Source organism: Mesoplodon bidens (assembly GCF_964165515.1).
Source record: "Mesoplodon bidens genome assembly, chromosome: 10".
In the NCBI taxonomy this organism is placed as follows: Eukaryota; Metazoa; Chordata; class Mammalia; order Artiodactyla; family Ziphiidae; genus Mesoplodon; species Mesoplodon bidens.
This window is the reverse complement of record NC_138172.1, coordinates 49,374,081-49,399,765: the sequence shown is the minus strand read 5'-3', so window position 1 is coordinate 49,399,765 and position 25,685 is coordinate 49,374,081. Positions and strand designations below refer to the sequence as shown.

The following is a 25,685-nucleotide window of genomic DNA, read 5'->3' as shown; positions in this document are numbered from 1 at the left end:
AGCCCATGAAGGATTCTGAGGAAGAGAGGTCAGACAGTCAAGAGGAAATCCAGGAGAGACTAGTATTGCAGAAAGCCAAGAGAGGAGAGTTTTCAGAAGAAGTTACATGGCAGTGATATGGGAAGCCAGAAAGGACAAGTGAGATAAGAAGAGAAAAATTCTATTGGGTTTGGTAGTCAGAGGTCGTAAGTGACTTTGGCATGAGCAATTTCACTGAAATGATTTGGGCAGAAGCCAGAAAGCAGTCATTTGAAGGGAGTGGGGAGTGAGGAGGGAGGTGCTAGAAAAGTTGGCTGTAAAGAGAAGACGAGGCAGAAGTGAACCAGGATGGGACTGTTTGTTTGTTTGTTTGTTTGTTTATTTAAAGATAAGAGAGACTTTGAACCTACTTATGATGAGAAGAACAAACCAGTAGAGGAAGAGAGTGCAGACAAAGGAGAGAGATCAGATAGTTGAGGCAAGGTGTCCCTAGGGAGGGTGGAGTTCACATCATAGCACAGAGGGTGTGTGTCTCTTTATATATAGACACATCCATGTATGTTTTATATGTATATTATTATATAACTTTACATTTGTGTTTTATGTGTATATACATATATTTTATATTTATATTGCTATGTAACTTTATAATGAACTCTCTTGCCTTTGACTCTTAGGATGATGGATTCAAACTGTTTTTTTAAGTGGATATAACTTTGTTTCCCCCCAGAATATTCAGCACCCCCAGAATAGTTCCAAATGAAATTTGACATGTGGGTGTTATTCCAAGGAAACAAAGGGCACTGTCCAGTGGATAGGATAGATCCTGCTTTACTTGTAGACCCACAGGACAGATAGTTAAAATAGGATTGGCCTTAGCTGAGTTTCTGATTTGGAAACTGATTTGGGCTGATTTGGTTTATTTTAGCCTGTTCTGTGTTTATTTGACCTAAGCAGTAACAGAATCCAAATTTAAAATTCTGAAAGTGTAAGGATGCTTTGGGGTATTGGGCATCATAAAGTATATTATGGCTAGTCAACCACTTGTTCCTTGGTGCAGATTAATTTAACAGTGTGTAATGTGGAAATAACACGGATAGGAGGAGAGTTGGGATGGAGAAAGTGAAGTTAGAATTAGGAAATAAAGTATCCTAGGTGAAAGTGTAAGGGCCTGCTTGGAAGAGGGGGAGTCTGTAGGAATGGATATTAAAGGTTTCATTTAAGGGATATTGTAAAGAAGGTTTAGTTAGGAAGCAGGAGTCCCTGAGACTGAGTTTTCAACAAGGGTTCCATTTCTGGAGATTGAAAAATAGGGAAGCAAAAGCCTATTCACTGAGGGAAGATGAGGTTGCTTTTATTCACTCTTAGTGTATGACAAGAGATCCACTAGACAGTTAGAAATGTAGGCTTTGATTCTGGTCAGAGCTTGAGATGCTGGATTTGAATCATTCTCGTTGGCTGATAGTTGAAAATGTGGAGTAAACAGATGAGAGGAAAGGCTGTGTGGAGCAAAAGAAGAAGATTAACTACATTTGGGGTAAAGTCCTGGTCAAAGAAAAAAGGGAACCAGAATGGTACAGTTTCACAGAAAAGAGAGAATCTATGCTAAATTGAAAAATCACAGGTTAATTCGTCCAAAGTAAACTTTTATTATTTGCCTAAGGATATGTTCTTACACTTGGGGTATAAAGATATAAGTTGTGGCAACATAGTTTAAGAGCATTAACTGGAGTCAGATTCTAAGGATGTGGATCTCAGTTCCAATACTTGCTGGCCAGGAGATATTAGGCAAATTACTTAATCCTTCTGTACCTCAAGGGGTTACTTTGTGGATTAAAGGAAAATAAGCACCTAGCTTTGCTAAGTGTTCAAATGATGTTTAATTTTATAAATATTAAGAGCAAGGGTAAGGTCCCCCCCCCAACAGAATTAGTACAGTTTGAATTGGGTCCTGATATATTGCCAGAGCTTAATCATTATTTGCCAAATGTGTTCCTTGGAGCATGACCCTTGAAGAATTACTTAGGGCTTATTTAGTAATGTGGTTAGTTAAGTCTGAGAAATGCTTTTTTATTTTACCTTTTTCTTGGCAATTCATAATGTGTATTATTAAAGATTTTAAAAAATTTAACCTGGCATTTTCCAGACTTACTGGATCATAAGATTCCCTTTCTCCCATTTTATATACTGAGTTTTATGTGTTGGAGTTTTACATATTTTACTGTTTATTTTTTTATTTTTTATTTTTTTGCGGTACGCGGGCCTCTCACTGCTGTGGCCTCTCCTGTTGCGGAGCACAGGCTCTGGACGCGCAGGCTCAGTGGCCATGGCTCACGGGCCCAGCTGCTCCGCGGCATGTGGGATCTTCCTGGACCGGGGCACGAACCCGTGTCCCCTGCATTGGCAGGCGGACTCTCAACCACTGCACCACCAGGGAAGCCCTTTACTGTTTATTTAATTTAGCGTTATATTTTTTATTCACTGTGTCATTTATTTAAAATTTTTTAATTGCGATATAATTCACATACCGTAAAATTCACCATTTTAAAGTATACAGTTTTTAGTGGTGTTTAGTGTATTCAGAAGGATGCACAACAACTGCCACTTCCTAATTACAAATTAGAGACATCTCATCAGCACAGAAAGAAACCCCATACCAATTAGCAGTCACTCTCCATCTCCCCCTTACTCCAGCCCCTGGCAATCAGGAATCTACATTCTGTCTTTGGATTTTCCTATTCTGGACATTTCATGTAAGTGGAATTATACAATATGTGAACTTTTGTGTCTGGCTTCTTTCACTTAGCATAATGTTCTTAGGGTTCATCCATGTTGTAACCTATATCAGTACTTCCTTTTTATGGCTGAATAATATTCCATTCTATGGATGATACCACATTTTGTTTATCCATTCATCTGTTGATGAACATTTGGGTTGTTTCCATTTGGGGGGGCTATTATGAATAATACTGCTATGAATACTTAATGTACAAGTTTTTGTGTGAACACATGTGTTTGTTTCCCTTAGGTATATATCTAGAGGTGGATGCCAGGTCTTATGGTCTGTGTTTAATATTTTGAGGAACTGCTAAACCATTTTCAGTAGCAGCTACACCGTTTAACATCTCCACCAGCAATGTGTTCTGACCTCCACATCCTTGCCAACGCTAGTTATTTTCCATTAAAATTTTTTTTTGTTATAGCCATCCTCGTGGGTGTGAAATGGTATCTCAGTGTGGTTTTGATTTGCATTTCCCCAATGACCAATGATGTTGAGCATCTTTTTGTGCGCTAATTGGCTACTTGTATATCTTCTTTAGAGAAATGTCTATTCAGATCCTTTGCCCATTCTAAAATGGAGTTACAGTTGACCCTTGAACAATGAGGAGGTTAGGGGTGCTGACCCTCCCTGCAGTCAAAAATCCCCCTGTAACTTACAGTTGGCCCTTCGTATCTGGGGTTCCTCCAATCTGTGGATAATGTAGTTCTGTAGTATTTACTATTGAAAAAAATCCGTGTATAAGTGGACCCATACAATTCAAACCCATGTTGTTCAAGGGTCAGCCGTATTTGTCTTTTTATTGCATCTCATGTATTTTTCTTTTTTTACACCCCCAAACAACATAATACAAAATTCTGATGGTAGAGGAAAAGTCCCTAATGTAGAAGCACTCAAACCATAGTACATGTTTAGTCCTCATCTTTTCCATTGTATGGTTCCTAATTATTAGTTGAGTGATAAAATGAACATTCAACAAATTTAGAAGGTTTATGATTTAACACAATCTAAAGCGTTTATTCCAGGGGTGATCAAGGCCCATGGTTTTTGCTGTCATTTTGTTTTTCCACTTGCCCCAAGCATTTAGTGTGAAATATATTTAATTCTATCCAAACATATCTTTATTTTTTGTGTTTTCATTTTCACTGCTCTAGGAAGAATAAATTCCTATACCTATCCAATTACATATTTCCTTTAATCAGCTTTTATGTGCCTAATATTTGAAAGCATAATGATCAGAATAATGTTTAGAAACCTGGTCCAGTGCTTACTAGATTTCACAGATAACTTCTGAACCTGAATTTCCAGTTCCTGAATTTTCCTATTAACTTTATTTAAAAGTTTGTGTCATGTCAGCCTAAAGACCATACAAATACTTAAATGATTTAGGCTCCTGAATATTTCTGATTTCATTCATGTCTTATGCTAACTTTTAAGTTAACTAACCTTTTTTTTTTGAGGTAAAATAAACATAACAAAATTTATCATTTTTTTTAATTTATCATTTTAATCATCTTTAAGTATACAGTTCAGTGGCACTAAGTACATTTAGATTGCTGTGCAGTCATCACAACTATCCATCTTCAGAACTTTTTCATCATCCTTACTGAAACTCTGTACCCATTAAATAATAACTCCCCATTCCCTTGTCCCCCCCAGCCCCTGGAAACCACTGTTCTACTTTCTATCTCCATGGTATTTGACTATTTTAGATCCTTGAAATAAGCAGAATCATTTAATATTTGTCCTTTTGTGTCTGGCTTATTTCACTTAATAATGTCTTCAACAACATTGTAAAACAACTATACTCCAATAAAACTTTTTTTTTAAGACTCAACTTCCTCATATATTTTATTTGTTTGTTTGTTTGTTTGTTTATGGCTGCATTGGGTCTTCGTTGCTGTGCGCGGGCTTTCTCTAGTTGTGGCGAGCGGGGGCTACTCTTCATTGTGGTGCACGGGCTTCTCATTGCGGTGGGCTTCTCTTGTGGCTGAGCATGGGCTCTAGGCGTGCGGGCTTCAGTAGTTGTGGCATGCAGGCTCAGTAGTTGTGGCTCGCAAGCTCTAGAGCCCAGGCTTAGTAGTTGTGGTGCACGAGCTTAGTTGCTCCGTGGCATGTGGGATCTTCCTGGACCAGGGCTCGAATCTGGGTCCCCTGTATTGGCAGACAGACTCTTAACCACTGCGCCACCAGGGAAGTCCTCCAATAAAATTTAATTTTAAAAAAACGTCTTCTGAATTCATCCATGTTGTAGCATGTGTCAAAATTTGCTATTAAACTATTATTATTATGTAGCCTTTTAAAGGCTATATAATATTCCATTGTGTGTACATAACACATTTTGTTTATCCATTCATCTGCTGATGGACATTTGGGTTGTTTCCACCTTTTGGCTATTATGGATAATGCTGCTGTGACCATTGGTGTACAAATACCTGTTTGGGTCTCTTCTTTCAATTCTTTGTTGTATGTACCCAGAAGTGGAATTATTGGATCCAGTGGTGATTCTATGTTTATTTTTTTTTAACCAACTTTGTTTTTTTTTTTTTTTTTTTTTTTGCGGTACGCGGGCCTCTCACTGTTGTGGCCTCTCCCGTTGCGGGGCACAGGCTCCGGATGCGCAGGCTCAGCGGCCATGGCTCACGGGCCCAGCCGCTCCGCGGCATATGGGATCCTCCCAGACCGGGGCACGAACCCGTATCCCCTGCATCGGCAGGCGGACTCTCAATCACTGCGCCACCAGGGAGGCCCCCAACTTTGTTTTGAACTCAGTTAAATCCTCGTGGTCCTTTAATTTTTTATCTTTTTTATTTTATATCTGTCAGGGTGGGTTAAAACGAATTTGCAGTAGCTCTTTTACGCAATAGTATTCTGAGGGGAAAGTGCTAGTGTTGGTACTTAGAAGTATGCTTTGTGTACCTATAATTTGACTATTTCAAAATATGTCAGTATAAGAATAGAGTACACGTCTTGTCTTACCAGGTTGGAATCACTGTTAGCTCCTTGCTACTCCTTCTGTCAGGCATGTGGAAGCAATGTACAGAAAAAAAACAGATAAAGTAATTTTAAATCCTCTTTACCTTTTTAAAGCTTGCCTTATTTAATACCAACTCCAAGGGAGGTAATATCTGAGTTTTGCAGAAAGTTGGCTAAATAACAAAGAGAAGGATGTTTTTCTGGCTCTGAAGCCCATGTTCTTTCCGTTATACAGCAGTTAGGTCCCTTCTTTTTTTTTTTAATTTTTAAATTTAATTTTTTATTTTGGAGTATAGTTGATTTACAGTGTTGTGTTAGTTTCAAGTGTACAGCTAAGTGATTCAGTTATACATATATTATACATATATCCATTCTTTTTCAGATTCTTTTCCCATATAGTTTATTACAGAGTATTGAGTAGAGTTCCTTGTGCTATACAGTAGGTCCTTTTGTTGTGCAAGAAGTTGTATTAGAGAATAGATTTCAATTACCTATAATTTAGGTTTGGTGAGAGAAGTCCCATTTTAGAATAGATCGTGCAGAATTGGCCACAGATCTCAGGAGGATGAAATTGGCATTCTCAATAAATTTCTAAGGGAAGCTACAAGTGCAAAGCTAATATGAATGTAAATGAAAATTCCTACACATTGCTGTGGCTTTCTTAAATTAAAAAAAGAGAGAGATTTGAAAAATTTTCCCAGAAAAATGATACTTTGTAATTTTAAAATGTATTTGTTATCTGCTGAAGCATAACTTAGCCTTGAAGTCTTTTTCTATAAAATACAAACTCTGGTAAGAAAATGGTGACCATTCATAGAGGGGTAAAGAAGGTGGGGAATGTAGGTTTTTTAATGATAGAGGCCAATGTAAAATTCATGTGAGAACACTAATTGCTCTGGTGATGACAGTGTGAGAGCTTGCGGTTGGCAGATTGCAGTTCACTTTGCAGTGTTTTTGCTACTTAAAGGTCAGTTAAACAGAGTAGGAAATCGCCAAAATTGGGGTAGTTGAATGAGTAGTAACCATTAAACTGTCTCCTCTTCTTAGAAGCCTGCTGTGACCTTGCCAGGCAAAACTAACTGCTCCTCCCTGCATGCTTCCTTCCCTTTAAACATTGTGTTTGTCTCCCTTGGCTAGTTTGTGAACATCTTCAGGGCAGAGGTGGCATGTCTTAACTCTGTATTTTCAGTGCTCAGTATAATTGCTTACACACAGTAGACCACTTTAAACATTGGCTGAGTCTCTTCCTAGTGTGAGACTTAGGCACAAATATAATAGCATGAGAAGAAGCAGCTACTGTCATTATCAGAAGAGAGGGGATCTGAATCAGAGTTGGGATGTGGCCAAGAACCGAGGAAACCACCGTAAGAGAAACCAGAGAGAAGATTTTTTTGTTTCATGTGGTACATCAAGCTGTTTCGTTGTCTCATTTCCTCGATACTTTTTGGCCCATGACCTGAAAATTTCTTGTTTATTTAAGAGGCACTGAGGCATGAAATTTGTGGGGTGACAGAAGTATGTAATTTTAATACCATATAATACCATGTAGTACATTTAATACAGTGTAATAAGCCACAGTAGGCACATGTCCATAGGGTATTACTCTGTGAAAGAGGGACTGGGGGAACCCTTCACAGAAGGTAGCACGGTAGCTGAAGAAGAGAGAAGGGAGAATACCTCCTGCCAGCAGTCTGTGAAGAGAGGCTTAACCTCCCAGCACAGTAGATAGAGTCCAGGAGTGGAGAGGGGTGGATGCGGCTGGCGCAGGTGGGGCACGTAATGGGAAATAAGGTGGAGAGATGACTGGGAGAAACCTTAATCTCTGATTTTGCTTTTCGTCTCCTGTCTTCTCTTTGTGCTAGTCTATGGAATTTTTGCTTTAACCATGAGTAATGGGGAGCCACTGGAGTATTTTACACAACAGAATGATTGACATCAGAAACAAAGGCAGACTGGCAAGCATGTAACCACATAGAGGATGAATTGAAGGGCAGAATCTGGAGTTGGGTAGATGGATTTGGAGACGGTTGCAGTATCCAAGCAAGAGATAAAGAGTTCCTATTGCATGATTTCATTTATATGCTACGTCCAGAAGAGGCAGATTCATAGAGACAGAAAGTAGATTAGTGGTTGCTAGGGTCTGGGGTTGGGTAATGGGGAGTGACGACTGATGGGTACAGGTTTTCCTTTTGGGATGATGAAAGTATACTGGAATTAGATAGTAGTGATAATTGTGCAACTTTGTGAATGTACTTGAAACCCACTGAATTGTATGTTTTTAAGTTGTGGATTTGATGGTGTGTGAATTATATCTCAATGGAAAGAGAGAGAGAGAGGAAGAGTTCCTGAAACGAGCAGGAACAGTGAGCATAAAGAAACCTGAGATGGGTTGGAGGGAAACTCAGTGGTCGAGAATTGACAGGACTTAGAGAGGGAATACTGGTAAGGTCCAAAGTGAAATAGAGGCTGGCCCTGCAGTTTCTAATCTGTATGATTGAATTGATGGGGAAGAAAATTCTGGAAAAAACAAGTGTGTAGAAACATATAATGAATTGTGTGAAATGTTTTGAATGTGTAATCAAGGCAAGCAGTTGACGGTAAAGGCCCAGATTTCAGGAGAGACTCTGGGACTAGAAAAAGAAGTGAGTACGGACGGGATGTTGATGGAAGAAGTCAGTCAGGCTGCTGGTGGACAACATCTTGCCCCCCGCCCTCTTTGGGAAGTAATGTCCCATTGGCTCCTTGTCCTCCAAGCTGATTTACAGGTGTGGTGCTGGTGGTGGTAGTTTTTAAATAAAGTGGAATCTTTTTATTACTTTTCAGGCAGAGGCAAGACTGGCAGCAAAACGGGCTGCCCGAGCAGAAGCAAGAGATATCCGCATGAGAGAACTGGAACGGCAACAAAAAGAGGTAATTTGGGTGTATAACCCTGATTTAGTGTTGGTCTCAAAAATATCAATACTTGGCTAGTTTCCATCTGAAGTAAATCTGGTTTCTTCTGAAACACTGGGAATAGAATAACCTGATGTATATATTTTAACAAGCCATTTATGTCAGCAAGTTAAATACAATATTTGTTTTAAATCATAACAGCAAACACATGCATAGCTCTTACTCATTATAAGTTATTGTGTAATAAGTGCTTGTAACAGCTAAAGTAGGCTTAGCGATGACAAAGTTATTTCCTATGGTTCTAAATGTCCTAGAATTTTGATTAATTATGTTATGATATCTACATAGTAAAACTGTGAAATCATACAACCTTACAGTTTGTAAGCATATTTAATAATAGAAGAAAATATTCATCTAAGAAAATGAAAAAAATAAAAGCACAACTGTAAGACAGGTGGCACTCCAGTTTTGTGTTACAAAAACTAGTATCTGTATATAGGTCAAAAACTACTGGAAAGAAGTGATTACTACCAGTACTTTGGTTTATCTATGGTGGAATTATGATTGGTTTTATGTTCTTATGCTTTTCTATAGTTAATACATTTCAATATGTTTTAATTATCGGAAAGAAAAGCAAAAATATTTTTTTTCTAAGTAGGCATACAGAAATTGGGTTGCTTTAAAATGAAGCAAATACTCTTTTTTACTCTTTCCGTCTGACATTGACCTAGCTCCGAAAATTCCCGTAAAAAATATTTCTGATGTTGTATTAGTACGAAGGGGAGTGGAAAACCTGCAGGGCAGTATTAAACACTTTATTTTGAGGTTGGTGGTGGATCTTCTGTTAATGTGTTAAAGAGATCTGCATAGAGTCCATATTGTCACAGCTCAAAAACAAAACCAAAAGCAGTTAATATATTGCTAAATTTTTTAACCTCATAGCTTCAAATATGAATGCAATTCTTGGCTTGAAATGAAAATGTGACAATGTATTGTCTTTTATACTCCTAAAATTATAAGGATACAGTTATTAAGTATAAGTTTTATTTATAGTTCTCTAAACTACAGAGGACCATATATCTCTGTTATTGAGCATATTTAGCTTAGTATGTTCTGTATTTTGAATGTGTAATAACTTTGAATTAACAATCATTGCTGTTCAGGGCAAATGTGATTAATTTGTGATTATTGTGTGTATGTGATTAAGACTTTTCATAGAATGCAGTATGTTGGATGCTTTAGTTTATGAAACTTTTGCATTTGTAGCACTCTTATCATTCCTTTGATCAGAAATGGGGACAGATTCAGAAGTGGCTGGTAGGCCAGGATTGCCTGCCCTGCATGTTGTGATCAGTTGCTGAAATATGCAGCCTCAAAGTAAAACACTGACTAATCGTTTGCCAAGCAGGAGTGTTTGTCTTGTTTGAACCTAAAGGTCAGAGAGTGTCTCTTCTGCCTGTAGTGGACCAAGTATGTGCTTGGAGTCCAGCCATTTGTGTTGTAGTTACAGCCTCACACTCATCTCATGAATGCTCCTGACCAGGAAAGCCTGAGTAAATGAATGTGTTTTCTTCCAGTGGGTTTGTTCTTCTGTCCCTCAGATTTGTCCCTCTACCCCTCTCATTCCTTCCACCGCCCTCCGCCCCGCCTCTCCTTCCCTGTTCCCTTCTTCCTTTCTCTCTTTTTTTAAAAAAACTAAGTCAGCAGGGTTTTCATTGAGGGATGACCCAAGTCATTCTTTCATCTCCTCTGAAAATTACTTTTTTTGTTTTACCATCACTCCCAAATTTGTTAGCTACAAGAGCAAATTGCAACCAGTAGAGTATTAGTTACTGTGAATCATTCCTAAATTTGAACTTTTTTCAATGTTGATAAGTCTCCCAGCTGCCTCCTATTGCAGGGGTTCTTAGCTTGGTATGTGAATAGGCGTGGGGGATGGGGCGTGAAGCCTTAAAATCTCAGGCAAGTATTTGAGTATATGTATGAAATGTGAAATGCCCACAGGCATTTTTATCATCAGATTCTCAAAGGAGTCTGTGATCCTAAGAGGTTAAGAACCGCTATGTAATTGTTGCTGAACAAGCAACTTTCATAAACAAATCCCTTCTAGAATAGCATTCTAAGGTATAACCAGAATGAAAATATTTATGACTGTATTGACCTACACATTTAAAACTTTATCATACTTCTCATTGTGATATTTTAGAAAAGAGAGAAAAAAGATGTTTGGTTGCTTAAAATTAAGCGAATCCTCATGTATGTGTTTGTTATTTTGGAGTGGAACCTGTCCTTTCTTGTTACTAAAGCTAGCTTACTTATTTTTATTTAAAGTGTCTTCTGCATGTAACTGGCTTAATATTACTGATGATATCTTAAAAATGTTTGGTGTGAATATAAGAAATCGGTTTTACTTACAAAAATGGGAATATTAATTTCTTCTTTTAATTATGTATAATAGTTCTCAAATTAAATTGCCTAAGATTTTAATGTCTTAGGGCAGGCAGACCAAAACATTAAATAAGAAGAAAAGCCTAAGTTAGAAGTTTAATATTTGATTCCTATGTTTAAAGGCCATGAAGATAAACATATTTTTTATCTTTGTGAAAGGTATGCAGGTCAGGCAGTGAACGTGCTAGATTTTTATGGAAGGGGGTTAAAGGCTTAAAATGCAGGTGGCAACTAACCCAAGTCTTCAGTAATAGGTAGGATTTGGACATGCAGGGAAGGTGGGGTTTAGTTTCGGATGGGAATAATTAACACTCTGACCCCTTCTGACACTTGCTTTTACTGCTTTAAAACTGATTTTTCCTCTCACTTCTTATCTTATCTTTGTCTCTCTGGCTGCTTTCTGTCTATGAGCTTATAGTAGAAGTTGGCATGTGATAGTCACAATATAAAATATAAATTACTAATAAATTTATAATGAAATAAATAATGTATATACAAACAATTGGATTGTCAGTTATTAGAAGGAAGAATCTTCCTATATTAAAAATTTCTCCTAGTTTTATTACTTTTTCATCTGGGGGTAGGCTGTTGGGATGTGAATAGGGAACCCAAGGGCGTGAGGCTCAGGAATGAAGCTATCTTTGAGTGCCTATCTGTGTGCCAACACTGTGCTCATGCTTTTTATATATGTGTTCCTTCCCCATTATAAGATAGGTACACTATCTCCATTTTATAGATAGATGATAAAGGATTGGTGAAGTAAACAACTTGCTTCGTTGTGACAGACCCAGAATTCTAAGGGATGAGAGGGTGCCCCGTGTGCTAATAATGGAGTGGGAGGTAGAAGGACCGAGAAGAAAAGGGCCTGTGTCTCTCCGGGCTTCCAGTTGGTCTTAGGTTAGCCAGTGCTTCTCTTTATAAACTGGATGTCTGAAGCAGTGGCATGTTGGTGACCTGAAAGAGTAAATGCAGTTTCTGAAGTTTCCTAATTTAAAACTGAGGGAATGGCTGCAGCCTTGAATTAATAAGTATTTGTTGTCAGAGAAGATGGCCAGGTGTATTCACAGGGCTGTGGGCTTTTTTTTTTTTTTTTAATAAAACCATCCTCACTCCAAGTGAACTTTTAAAAACAGAATATGTTTTATTTCCATTCATATAGCTTAAATGTATCAAAACATAATTTTCCAGAAAGCTTTAACAGATGAATATCCATCTTTAAAGGCATTGTCCTGTTCATTCAGCTTTGGGTCCTTTAAACTAATAAGGAGACTCCCAGGACAATGAAAATGTTTTGTTTTCCTGACGTGGAAGAGAGGGATACTCTGCCTTGTAATTGGTACCTAAGAACACAGGTTGCTGAAATTTTTTCTGTTGGCTTTCTGATGCTAGTAATTCAAGAAAAGCCAATTGGCAGTTTCAATACTACTCCAGAAATACCTGGGAAAGGAAGCTTTTTTTTTTTTTTTTCTTTTTTTGTATTCCAGAGGAGGAGAAAGCTCTGAGTAAAAACTGGGATACCTTGCCATTTTCTTCATGTTCTTTCTATGTAATCAGTCTGGATTTAGCTGGTATAGGTTCAGTGGTCTGGTGAGTCAGAAGATATGAATGCTGATTCCAGCTTTCTGACTTTGTTGATTGCTAATCTTTTTGTGCTGCAGGGTTTTTTGTACTGTAAAATGAAGGGATCAGACTAGATGATCTTTAAGAATCCTCTAGCTGTTAAAAATAATTCTAGAGTTGGTGCTAGGGTCTTTTCTTTTATACAAGGGTTTCCTTCTGTTTCTTCCTATTTGCCACTGTGCAGAAGTATTCCAGGTAGAGGGAGTGATTTAAAACTACCTGAATACCTGCCTTTCTGTAGAAGAGTAGCACTCCATGGCAGACTCTTAGTAAAATATGTGCTTTGAGTCTTTTTTGGTGTAATAAAAATTTGCTTTGAGCTTCCCTTACTGTTTGTATGGTTGCCACTAGCCGTATGTGGATAATTAGGTTTGGATTTAAATTGATTAAAATAAAAAATTTTGTTCCTCAGTTGTACTTCTAGCAGTTCAAGTGCTCAGTAGCCACATGTGGCTAGTGGCTACCATACTAGACAGCACAAACATAGAACATTTCCATTGTCACAGAAAGTTCTGTTGGATAGTGGTTGTTTAAGGGGTCGTTTATGACTATGGAATAAACTGTATTCTCTCAGTTTAAATTCCAGCCTGTATGGGTTTACATTTTATTCTGTAGTTCTTCTGAACTCTTTTTAGGCCATTTTTTTCAAATGGGGCTAAAAAGAAAGCTGTGTAAATCTAGGGGTATATCAATACTTAATAAGATATTGTTATTTAGGATTATTTTTATAATAGGTATAATTAAGAATAAATATGAATTCATCTGTTTGCTGCATCTTTAATGGGCTGTGCTCTTTAGAGGCAGGTTTTTAATTTCTTTTTAATTAATTAATTATTTTTTTATTGGAGTAAAATTGCTTTACAATGTTGTGTTAGTCTCTGCTGTACAATGAAGTGAATCAGTTATATGTATACCTATAGCCCCTCCCTCTTGGACCTCCCTCTCCCCCTTCCCCCACCCATCCCACCCATCTAGGTCGTCGCAGAGCACCAAGCTGAGCTCCCTGAGCTATACAGCAGGTTCCCACTAGCTATCTATTTTACACATGGTAGTGTATTTATGTCAAACCTAATCTCCCAATTCGTCCCACCCTCCCCTGCCCCCACTGTGTCCACAAGTCCGTTCTCTACGTCTGCATCTCTATTCCTGCCCTGCAAATAGGTTCATCTGTATGATTTTTCTAGATTCCATATATATGCATTAATGTACGATATTTCTTTTTCTCTTTCTGGCTTACGTCACTCGGCATGACAGACTCTAGGTCCATCCACATCTCTACAAATGACCCAGTTTCTTTCCTTTTTATGGCTGAGTAATATTCCATTGTACATATGTACCACATCTTTATCCATTCATCTGTCAATGGACATTTAGGTTGCTTCCATGTACTGGCTATGGTAAATAGTGTAGCAGTGAACATGGTGGTACATGTGTCCTTTTGAATTATGGTTTTCTCAGGGTATATCCCCAGTAGTGGGATTGCTGGGTCATATGGTAGTTCTATTTTTAGTTTTTTAAGGAACTTCCATACTGTTCTCCATAGTGGCTGTATCAATTTACATTGGCACCAATAGTGCAAAAGGGTTCCCTTTTCTCCGCACCCTCTCCAGCATTTATTGTTTGTAGATTTTTTGACGATGGCCATTCTGACTGATGTGAGGTGATACCTCATTGTAGTTTTGATTTGCATTTCTCTAATAATTAATGATGTTGAGTAACTTTTCATGTGTAGAGGCGGGTTTTTTAAAAGTGCTCTTGTGTAGTAGGTGGAATGAAAAGAAAGGATAGAATAAAGATTGAGCATTAAACCATGTATGTCACCCTAGTACCCCAAATAATACTGGGAGGGGGCATGTAGAATTAACTTGCCTGCATAGCACAAGGCTCTTTATACTAACCAAGCTAACTAGCCTAGAACTGGTTACCACTTAATAAGCTGTACCTACTCTGCTGGGCTAACACACATGCTCCCCAAACTTTTGTGGTATATCACCTGATAATCAAAGAAAGGGAAGAAACTTTCTTGGCTCCTTACAGATTACATGTGTCTATTACATAACAAAAATGTGAATCGGTGATGAATTCCTAAAGATCAGAACACCATGTTGGATATTGAATCATTGAATCATACTGGTGCTTATAAACAGACTTCTGAACAGATTTGATCAAATGCATCAGTGTACACAGCACATGACAATCAAGAGTGTTTTGGACTTGTATTCAAAGATCATGACCAAAATAAAACATTAAATTGTGGTGTTTCAGTTGAATTACTGTTTCTGGATTTGAGATGAATGGTCAGGCATAGCTGCCTGCTCTGCCTGCATGATGATAGTGCTGTATCGTCATGGGGTGTTGAAGGATTGATGCATTTTGGCAAAAGCAGTGTTGATTAGCTATGAACTCAGCTGGACAGTTTTGTGTAGATTCTTAGTCAATGCAAATTACTTTAACACTTGGGACTTTGAAATTCTCATCAGAAGTTTCTTACACTTGATTAGGTTCTAGTGACTGTCATTTAATTTCACGACTCTGTACTTAAAGCTCCAGTGCTAATAGCTGAATATGGAAAAGTTTAGAATTACATTTAATTAGTCAACTGGAGGTTTTCTTTTTTTTTGGTCAGTTTTTTTTAACAATCTTCATAAGGCATAACTTTGAGGTAACTTTATCAATTCTGAAATATTTATTCGATTTCTTCTAATTTTAAGTAGTTTTTCATATTAACAACACAGTCAGGGGCTATTTCATTTAGTTCTCTTCTTTTCCAGTTAGAGTGGTAAAAGAAAAAGAAAAAAATTTTTTTGCAATGAGCACAAAATTATAACCCAAATCTTTTTAAAGCAACACATTGTCACCTTAAACCACATCTGTAATAAAATAAACATTTCTTCCTGCCTTGGGTAAACATCATAATGAAAAAATAGATCAAAGTCTGCTTTTAATGCTGACCTCAATTTCTGTTTAAGTATACTTGCTTATTTTTATCTTGGTATATTGAACTCCCTTGGTCATATATAGAGTACCTTCTGCAAGTGGTCAGATCTATCTATCTATCTATCTATCCATAAATAGATAGATAGATAGATAGATACATGATAGATACACACACACGTGTTCATATAAAAACATTGCCAAGATTATTTCTACTTTCTTTCCAACTGAGGGACATGGCTGCCCCAAACGCAGCTTTTGAGGCTGAGCTGTCCCTACCGCCTGCTGTTGGGAAGGTGCTGCTGTGCTCAACTGTTCTGACCGACAGCCCTCCTCTGAGTGATTAACTCTCCATGTACTTTCTCCTTTCCCAGGATGAGTTGGAAAGGGCCAGGTATTCCCACCGGTCCAGTCATCGTCGTCCTTCTCTGGTTTGTAATAACCTACAAACTTGCCTCTAATACTTTTCCTCATCAACTTGCCAGAGTCACTCACACACCTTTACTCTGTTTGTTTTTATTTTTATCAGGGAGTTGAGGATGCGTTGTCCATTCGAAGTCTTGGCAGTCACAGGGTTGGTATTTTAAGTTGTTTATACACCCATAGCAAAGCTATCCCTTTGCCTTTTTTTTTTTTTTCTTTTTTTTGCGGTACGCAGGCCTCTCACTGTTGTGGCCTCTCCCATTGCGGAGCACAGGCTCCGGACGCACAGGCTCAGCAGCCATGGCTCACGGGCCCAGCTGCTCTGCGGCATGTGGGATCCTCCCGGACCGGGGCACGAACCTGTGTCCCCTGCATTGGCAGGCGGACTCTCAACCACTGCGCCACCAGGGAAGCCCCTGCCTTTTTTTAAAACACAGAAATATTGGCAAAGCTATTTCATCGGAAAATGATGCTTTCAGATTATTGCTGTAAGTAAATCAGTTCTAAAATCATGAATATTTTCATCTATTAACATATATATTCACTTTTTCTATAAAAGGACCTTTGATTTTGGAAAACCATCACAAAATAATAAGGTTAATTTTATAGAATAACATCAGCATGGTTCTAACTTTCAGATTTTTCCTACTTTCATATTTTTTTAAATGACAATTTATTAAATAAAATTTATTATTTTGGGGCTTGGGTGACTAATTATAGTTTTATTCAGTGGGAAAATTGAGCTGATTTAAAAAATGCCTGTCTTTTCATACTTATAGAAATTATCATGCTTCAACATTTTGATTAACATTTTGTAGTTTGTCTCAAGTTTTTAGCGTACATCATTGTAAATCAAGATAAATGAGAAATCGCTCATCAAAGGCTTGCATATTGTGCCAGGAAACTGACTCTCTTCTTAAAGAATTGTGCTTTAAACCTTAGAGCAATGCTTTTTTAATTTACACATTGATAATATTGTATATGTACTTACATCTAGATTTTTCATCAGCAAAATTACCTTTCTTGCTAAGGTCTATATTTGTTAATTCTCCCCAAGTCTAGTTTTCTTCCTATCTTGTATAATGTATAAAAATACACTATATTAAACTGAGTGTGTCCTGGTATACTAATTATTGATGTGTTTGTATTCTTAAATAGTCTTTTACTCTGGTTATATTTCTTACTGGTAAATGTAATCTACTGTCTTTTTAGAATAAGTTAGTAAACTAATTCTTGAATCATAAGTATTTTGGTTAATTATAAAAATTTAGATTTATAAGAATATTAAAAAACCTTTATAGAAATCTAATCAGTAGCGTAAGAATGACTTTGCAGGGGAAATACTTTTTTTGTTTGTTTTTGTTTTGTTTTGTTTTTTTAACATCTTTATTGGAGTATAATTGCTTTACAATGGTGTGTTAGTTTCTGCTTTATAACAAAGTGAATCAGCTATACATATACATATATCCCCTTATCTCCTCCCTCTTGCATCTCCCTCCCACCTCCCTATCCCACCCCTCTAGGTGGTTACAAAGCACCAAGCTGATCTTGCCGAGAAATACTTTAAGAAAAACTTTTCATGCTTCTCCCTGGAGATATTAGTTTTTTTCTCACAGGGAGTTAGTCAACAGAAGCTTAAAAGTTGAGCCTTGGGCTTCCCTGGTGGCGCAGTGGTTGAGAGTCCGCCTGCCGATGCAGGGGACACGGGTTCGTGCCCCGGTCCGGGGAGATCCCACATGCCGCAGAGCGGCTGGGCCCGTGAGCCATGGCCGCTGAGCCTGCGCGTCCGGAGCCTGTGCTCCGCAACAGGAGAGGCCACAACAGTGAGAGGCCAGCGTACCGCAAAAAAAAAAAAAAAAGAGTTGAGCCTTAAGGGCTTTGAAAATAATCCCATCTTTCCTCTCTTTAAAAAAACGTATGAGTTTTCCCTTTACTTTTTGTTGTAATGTTCATAGTGTGAAGTTTCACACAGTTTTTATCAAGCAGGTTATTTGTAAATTTGTATGGAAAACTTGATTATATATTAGTTTAACCTGATGGTAAAACCATCCAAGTTCAACCTAATTTAGGGGCCTTTAAAACATCTGCAAACAAACAAAAAAGAAATCTGCAATTAAATGAATAAGGAATTGTTTATCCAGGGTGTCTATAAAGTAATGAGGTTGATTTTCATTTCATGGAAATTATATCATTAAATTTAAGATATAACTAGAACTCTCACAGTATTTTATTTCATTATGGTAATTATGAAAATTTGCTGTTATGGGAAAAAAAGTAAAGCTCCTAATTAAAAAAATCAGTATGCGAACTTAAAGATTAATAAAAAAATTTTACCCTGTAGAGGAGACTTTGGAACTTTACTGTGTGTGAGTGTACATTTAGCACATTTAAAATATTTAGACTTCCCTGGAAATGTCTGATTTGAAATGAAAGCTCACTAGTAACATATTTTAAAAGAAATGTAATTGAGATAAGATTTTTTTTCTTTTTTCTCTTAACTAGATAATATTGGGAGTTCTAAGTTTTCATCAGATTATTTGCTTTTTAAAGTAACTTTACCGTCTACATTAAACTGAATAAATACGTAGACAACTTTTGTTCTCTGTAAAAATAATTGTGATGGTTTAAAACACTGACCTAGGGCTTCCCTGGTGGCGCAGTGGTTGAGAGTCCGCCTGCCGAAGCAGGGGACACGGGTTCGTGTCCCGTTCCGGGAAGATCCCACATGCCGCGGAGCGGCTAGGCCTGTGAGCCATGGCCACTGAGCCTGCGCATCTGGAGCCTGTGCTCCACAACAGGAGAGGCCACAACAGTGAGAGGCCTGCATACCGCAAAAAAAAAAAACAAAAAAAAACACTGACCTAAATTTTATCGGGATTTGCTATATTATTTGGGGGGTTTTGGTATTTCTCTGCCAGTTTTTTTTTAAACTTATGAGCTGTATATTAAAATGTCTAAGACTTTTGGACCTTGTATTTGACATATGAACATTAGATATATGTACCTGGATATGAGGCAGATGTATTTATGGTTTTATGCCACATTCTTAGGACTTTGATCTTTCCTTTTGTCCAGTTAACTTTCAGGTACTGCTTTCTTGAAAGGTGTCCTGCCAGAAGCTATTTGGGCTGGAGATGGTAACAGTGTTATAGACATTCTCCATAAAAATAGAAAGAGCAAAGATAGTTCAAGACTGAATGGTAGGTTTGGGGAAGGAAGATTAAATCAAAGCCCTGAGTCTAGAATTGAAACAATCTGTTTCTTTAAAAAACATCTACCTTAAAAAAAAAAAATCTTACAAAGTGCTTGGTCACTGCTTTATACAGTGAAATACAAGAAGACTATAAGGAAGAGATCCAAAATTAGAAAATGAGGTGATCTTGAATCAGAGTGGTAGAGATACACTGCAGTTTTAATTGGTGGAGATTTTTACTGTTGTTTTTATCAGTTCCCATTTATATATCAATTGCCTTAGTATAATTTTAATGAAGTTAATTTTAATATGCTTGCAATTTGTGTTTTGTCATTTACTCCTACACTGTTTAATTCCATGGAAGAACCCATCGAAGGACGTAATGGGGACACATTGGAGCAGAGCCAGTACACCCAAAAGGAAAGGCGTCATGGTGTGTAGCCCAGAGAAATGTGCCGTGATAGTGTTGTGCGTTCACTGTTGACTCACAGAGTCCTGGGGGCTTGAGTAATAGGTCCATTCTAACAGAAATGAACACCTGCTGAACTTTGTTTCTACAACCTTTTTCTGTACTTTTAAAAAATTTAATTTCCAAATGAAAACTTTGAGGTAACTTTTTCTGAGTGTTAAAAAAAACATTTTTGGATAGATTATAATAGCAAGTTTGGAAACACTTTTATTTAGCTAGAACCCTTAATATTTTCAGTTCTCCCTCCTTTGATGAATCATTTGTTTTTAAATAACATAAATACCAACTGGCACGTATTGGAAGATTCTTTTTGTTTACTCAGTTGTTCTAGTAGCAAGTGGGGTGTCCAACTTATGGGTTTTTTCTACCAGATTCAGCAATTTTTAAAACTACCTGAGGGAATTCCCTGGCGGTCCAGTGGTTAGGACTCCGCTCTTCCAATGCCAGGACCTGGGTTCAATCCCTGGTTGGGGAACTAAGATCCCGCAAGCGGTGCACCATGGCCAAATAAATAAATTAATTAAATTGAACTATATGAGCTCTGCATTGTATTTTGGAAAAGGAAAATCAAAATAGGTCAATTTCAGTTCAACTTGTTAAATCTTAAGCTTTTGCAAAAGGCCGTTGGTGTTACAGAGAGGATGAGAAGAACTAAGACATGACTGATCCCTTCAGTGAACTTATCTGGTTGGGAGAATGGAATAGTTTATATGCAAGAATGTGTGACTTGAGTAATACATGTTTTGGTCATGGTTTTTTTTTTAAACAAAAAAGATATTTTGTTAACTGAGAAAAGGCGTTAAGTGAAACTTCCATAGAGAAGGAACTTTATTTTCAGTGAAATGTTATTCACCATAGTGACATTTTACCATTACACATCGTTTACCACCAAATGCACACCCTTAGGCATTTTAGAAAATTCTGGATAAACAAGATTTTTTTTTACACATGTAATAACACTCTTTATATTCTGTTTTCAAGATAATATAAGAAAAGCATGCAAATGCAGATATTTTGCTCCAGCACTTTTTAGTATTTATTGCAGTATCATTTTCACTGAATTTACACTGGTGGTAAAATTATGCCACTTAGCCTTATACTTATGAGGTATATTTTGGGGGGGGTTCTGCAATATCTTTTGTAAATGACCATCTCATTGGGCATGAAGGGAGGGCCTTTGTTCTATCTGAACTATTATTTTAATGCTTTATTAGAACTACACTATATAATTTGATCTTCTAGTGTATTTTAAGCTTTTTAAAATTGCAACCTCTATAAAAGGGATGCATTTTGCACCATAATCCAGTATACATATGCAGACATATGCCTGTGTGTTTGTATGTATATAAGTATATAAAATATATTATAGAAACAGAAGTTTCACAAAATAGTATTTACTCTTACTGTACATGATAAACTCTAGTATTTTCTATTTTTATTTTTTTTAATGTTGGTTGAACCCATAAATTGATTTTGTGAACTACTAATGAGTTGCAGTCCACACTTAGGAAAACATTACTTTAGATCAGGTTTTTGAATAGTGTTCCCTAGAATCCTAAATGGGTATAAAGTTGCAAAAGAAAGATATTTTTAGCAAACTACCTGAGGAACTTGTTTATTGCTTTTGTTTTATGTATTGTTTTGTTGTTTTATACATTGCTCTTCTGGGTCAAATTGCTTTAAAAAATCTGAGCTAGAATGCTTAAAAAATAAAGTTAGGGGCTTCTCTGGTGGCGCAGTGGTTGAGAGTCCGCCTGCCGATGCAGGGGACACGGGTTCGTGCCCCGGTCCTGGAGGATCCCACATGCCACGGAGCGGCTGGGCCCGTGAGCCATGGCCACTGAGCCTGCGCATCCGGAGCCTGTGCTCCGCAACGGGAGAGGCCACAACAGTGAGAGGCCCGGGTACCGCAAAAATAAATAAATAAATAAATAAATAAAGTTAGGAAACCACAAATCTGAGCAGTTAGTTACTATTTAATTCAGTTTCTTGGATTTGAAATGTGGTGTTACACATATTATCTTTGTAAAGACCCTATGTGAAGTGTGGTTTTTCTGGTCTTGTCATGAATGTATGTAATCCACACTTTACTCCAGCCAAGTTTCTAGTTTTGTTCACTGTTTTTCATAAGGAAAGTTCTTGAGGAAGGAAGTTTTTCAGGTGTGTGCACAAGCAGATACAAGGGAACTCTCCCCCCCCCCTTTTTTTTTTAAAAATCAAGTCCTTGAGGTTGCTACCAAGGACTCAACTTTTTTTTTTTTTTTTCCTTGCGGTATGCGGGCCTCTCACTGCCGTGGCCCCTCCCACTGCGGAGCACAGGCTCCGGACGCGCAGGCTCAGCGGCCATGGCTCACGGGCCCAGCCGCTCCGTGGCATGTGGGATCCTCCCGGACCGGGGCACGAACCCGCATCCCCTGCATCGGCAGGTGGACTCTCAACCACTGCGCCACCAGGGAAGCCCGGAACTCTCACCCTTTTGATGCTGCAATTGTTTTCTTGTTTGTTTGCTTTTTGTTTTTGTTTTTTTTGTAAGCTTTATTATACTAGTTACGTGATCCTGCTTCATTGCCTCTCCATGCCTTGCTTTTGCCATGTTTCAAATAATGGAAAACGGTGGTGACAGACACAATAAGAAAAAGTAAAACATCTTTTGACTTCAGAATGCTTAATTCCTGTGTTTAAAGGCTTCCTTGGGTGTTTTGTGCTATAGTGTACTGGGATGAATCATCTCACCATTACTGATTATAAATTCTGTTTTTGAAAGAGAACATGCAGTTTTTGCTGTATGTATAGTTTAGCAATAACCTATACTAGGAAAGAATGAGAGGGAAGAATATTCTTTAATTCAAATGTCACAGCCTTTGTGTTTAATAATTTTGGGCTTTTAAAATAGTGCTGGATTTTTAATAACTTTATGAATGTTACTTTTTCCCCTCTTTATATTTCTGATTTTGGAAATACAACCAACTTACACCTTTTCCTGAAATCCAGTATGATGTTTTCAAGGATACATCGTCAAGACTTTCATCATTAGTATGTAGTGCATAACTTCATGTTAAATGTGGAGTTTTACTTTATAAACATCTGATGATGCTAATCATAGATTATGACTTTTTCATAGGTTTGTTATAATGTTTGGGGGAAATGTATGACTAACAAAGCAAAATCTAGTGTTGTGTACTTGTGGCATAATTTAGCACTTGAATAACTTTGTCTTTTAGAATATCAGGATCAGATAAAAATTATTTGCTTCCCTATTCAGGACTAAGATTGGTAGTAGTATCTTTTCTTAAAATAATGAGCCACCCAGCTGACACATACTCATTGCCCTGGAAGACATGTTTCCAGCAGTGTTTTGATACGTACTGAACTATGGCGGCACAGGCCCTACTGTGTTTCATGTTCTGTGTCACAAGCCAACAGGTGTGAAAGCATCCAGCAGTGACAGATGACACCTGAAGCATCAGTTATGTCCACTCATTTTTTGCTTGATTTGGTTTTTTTATGGTATGTCATTTTGGCCAAGGAAGTTATCGCATGTTTTTCTTGGGTTAATATGTCAATAGATTGCCTGAGTTGCTAGACTATATCAGCAGCTCTTAAATGTTCAGGGTAATGTATAAAAGGAAAGCTATGCATATTCTGAAAAGAAAAATGAGTGTATAATTACTGATTCAGGATCTAGCTGTGCATGTTTCAGATGATTTGCGTAGAGCAGACTGTTAATAGCTAGGACCCTTCTAGCTGCACCTCCTCATTACAGGCCAACGGTGCATACCTAGATTGGACTTCTTGTCTACCAATTGACCTGTTTAGTAGTATCGCTGTCCTCTATCCCCTCACATACACTTGGCTCTGTACTCCTAGGAGAAGTTACGTGTTGAGACGGTGCTATCTCCAAAGGACTCAGATGTCAGATTATTGTCTAATGATGCTGCTGCTACTCGAGACAATCCATACCACGTTGGCTGCTTTCCTCTGAGCAGCACATGCGGTGGGACCACTAACTTGGGTTAAGAGGACTGTCTTGGGCAGTACAATGTTATGTTTTCTGTTCTCAATCTTGTTTTGATTGATGCACAGGATTGCTTTTTGGCCTTTAGGTAAGGAGGACTGTGGAAGGAAGTAGACTCTCTTGTCACTCATACCTTTTTTAAAAAGATAGTCCCATGGGCAGGGGCTCAAATGAGGCGTGGGGTGAGGGTCCCCACAAATATCCTGCCTGGCTCTGAGTCCTAATTAAGTTTTTAGTTGACTAGACACTGAGCTGGATGGCACAGGACAGGTGAGGGGGAATGCAGGTGTGTAGAGAGGCTGTGTGTCTTAGCCAGTCAAGGGCAGTGAATCATTTACTAACAGGTGGGAAATAGAGTGCATGTAGACTACTCTGTCTCAGGTGGATCTTTCTGTGTATGATTTTAAGATGAATTTTATTAAATTATTTTTAAACTTCACTATATGATCCTTGTATTCAATATTTACTTCCAGAATCATTCTTACAGTCACTCTGATGGAATGAAGAAGAGATCTTCTGGTTCTCATAAAGACCCACTGGTTAGTTCTGTTGTGTCTCATACCACAGTATTTTGTGTGGCTGTAAAATTCACTGATTACTTTTACGGAACTTAAGAATTAAGACTGCATTGGTGTGCTCTTAAGGCATTATTGAAACTTGATAATATACTGAAACATGACTTATCAGAACTTATTTAAAAATAATTTTGTTTTCATTTACAAGATTTAATATCAAGTTAATATATCTAACCCTAGCGGCTAGCGTTAGGAAAGTGTCCTACGATGTTCATTAACAATGTATTTTCATTTATGAACTGTTCTTTGGAGGACTATACCTTAAGAATAGGCTTAGTGAGATTCTTATACCCATTTTAGAAATTTGAATTGATTTAGTTGTGGTATTATAAGTAGTACCAAAGTCACATATAGGTTTCTTTCTGAATGATTGTCTTTATAGATTTTATAATTTTGGGAACTTGAAATTAATTTTCTGGTAGAAACAATAAAGTACGTAATGGCAGAGTTCCCATGCTGTCTTGCAGAAGACTCTTCAACCAATAATGTAATCAAACTATGGAACTAATAGTGCTCTCCATTCCAGCCGACCTTGCTAAACATTTCTGTGGAGGAAAAAATGTCTAGAATGCCCATTTGGGGTGCTAGGAACACCTCTTTCCTGTCAGGTTGCTACAGCACTGGCAGAGGAAGTACAGTCCTAAGCTCTCTGCTAACTCAAGGTTCCCATGGGCAGGGTTCTGACCATTGGTGGGGTGGAGAGAGGGTTGGGAGGCTTTGGCTGGTAGCAATGAGGAAAGGGGAGAGAATGAAATGGAGAGGACATTAGTGAGATGCCCTGGTGGGGGCAGTGTTGGGAGCTCTGGGGAGAGGTGAGTCCTGGTGCCTCGGGCAGGGCCAGGAGTTTTGAAAAAAATAACTTTAATGATTTCTGTGGCATTGCCAAATAGATTACAAAAGTGGTAATTACTCATCCTGAGTTTTTTAAGGACATTCCTAAGTATGACATGAGAATAAATCATTTATTATTTCCATTCCATTTTGTCTGAGGGTTTATACTCTTGTTTTTAAAGTAAAAAAAGAAAAAAAATAGCAATGACTTGGTTTGAAAATAGTTAATATTAATATTTTTTAATATTAATCTTTAATATTAATCTTTTTTGAGAGACCTGAAATAGTTGTTATTTTCACTTTCACCTAATATGATTCAATGCTTTAAAATCATTGTTTTGGAGGAGAAGGGGTTTGGCAATATCCGACTTTGCCTCTGTGTTTTTAGGTTAACAGCATTTAACCTAAGAAAAATGTGTTTAATTTTGCTTTTTGCAGAGTGGCCTCTACTTTGACCAGAGAAACTATAGCAGTCTTAGACATAGCAAACCCACCTCTGCCTGCTATACTCGGGTTTGTCACAAGTTTTTTGGCTTCGTGTGTTTTATCCA

At 37.7% G+C, this 25,685-nt stretch overlaps 1 protein-coding gene across 2 annotated transcripts in view; it reads left to right on the top strand.

Moving 5' to 3' along the window:
- The window catches only part of LRRFIP2 (LRR binding FLII interacting protein 2), a 121,866-nt gene that overhangs the window by 33,405 nt on the left and 62,776 nt on the right, over positions 1-25,685 (top strand). Inside the window, exons 3-8 of one of the 2 annotated variants that reach the window (XM_081245807.1) lie at positions 8,558-8,644; positions 16,158-16,202; positions 19,609-19,677; positions 22,705-22,746; positions 24,202-24,267; positions 25,573-25,647. In XM_081245807.1, the coding sequence (XP_081101933.1) occupies positions 8,558-8,644; positions 16,158-16,202; positions 19,609-19,677; positions 22,705-22,746; positions 24,202-24,267; positions 25,573-25,647 (384 nt within the window). The remainder of the gene's footprint in view (positions 1-8,557; positions 8,645-16,157; positions 16,203-19,608; positions 19,678-22,704; positions 22,747-24,201; positions 24,268-25,572; positions 25,648-25,685) is intronic. The other variant, XM_081245806.1, reaches the window with a different exon arrangement.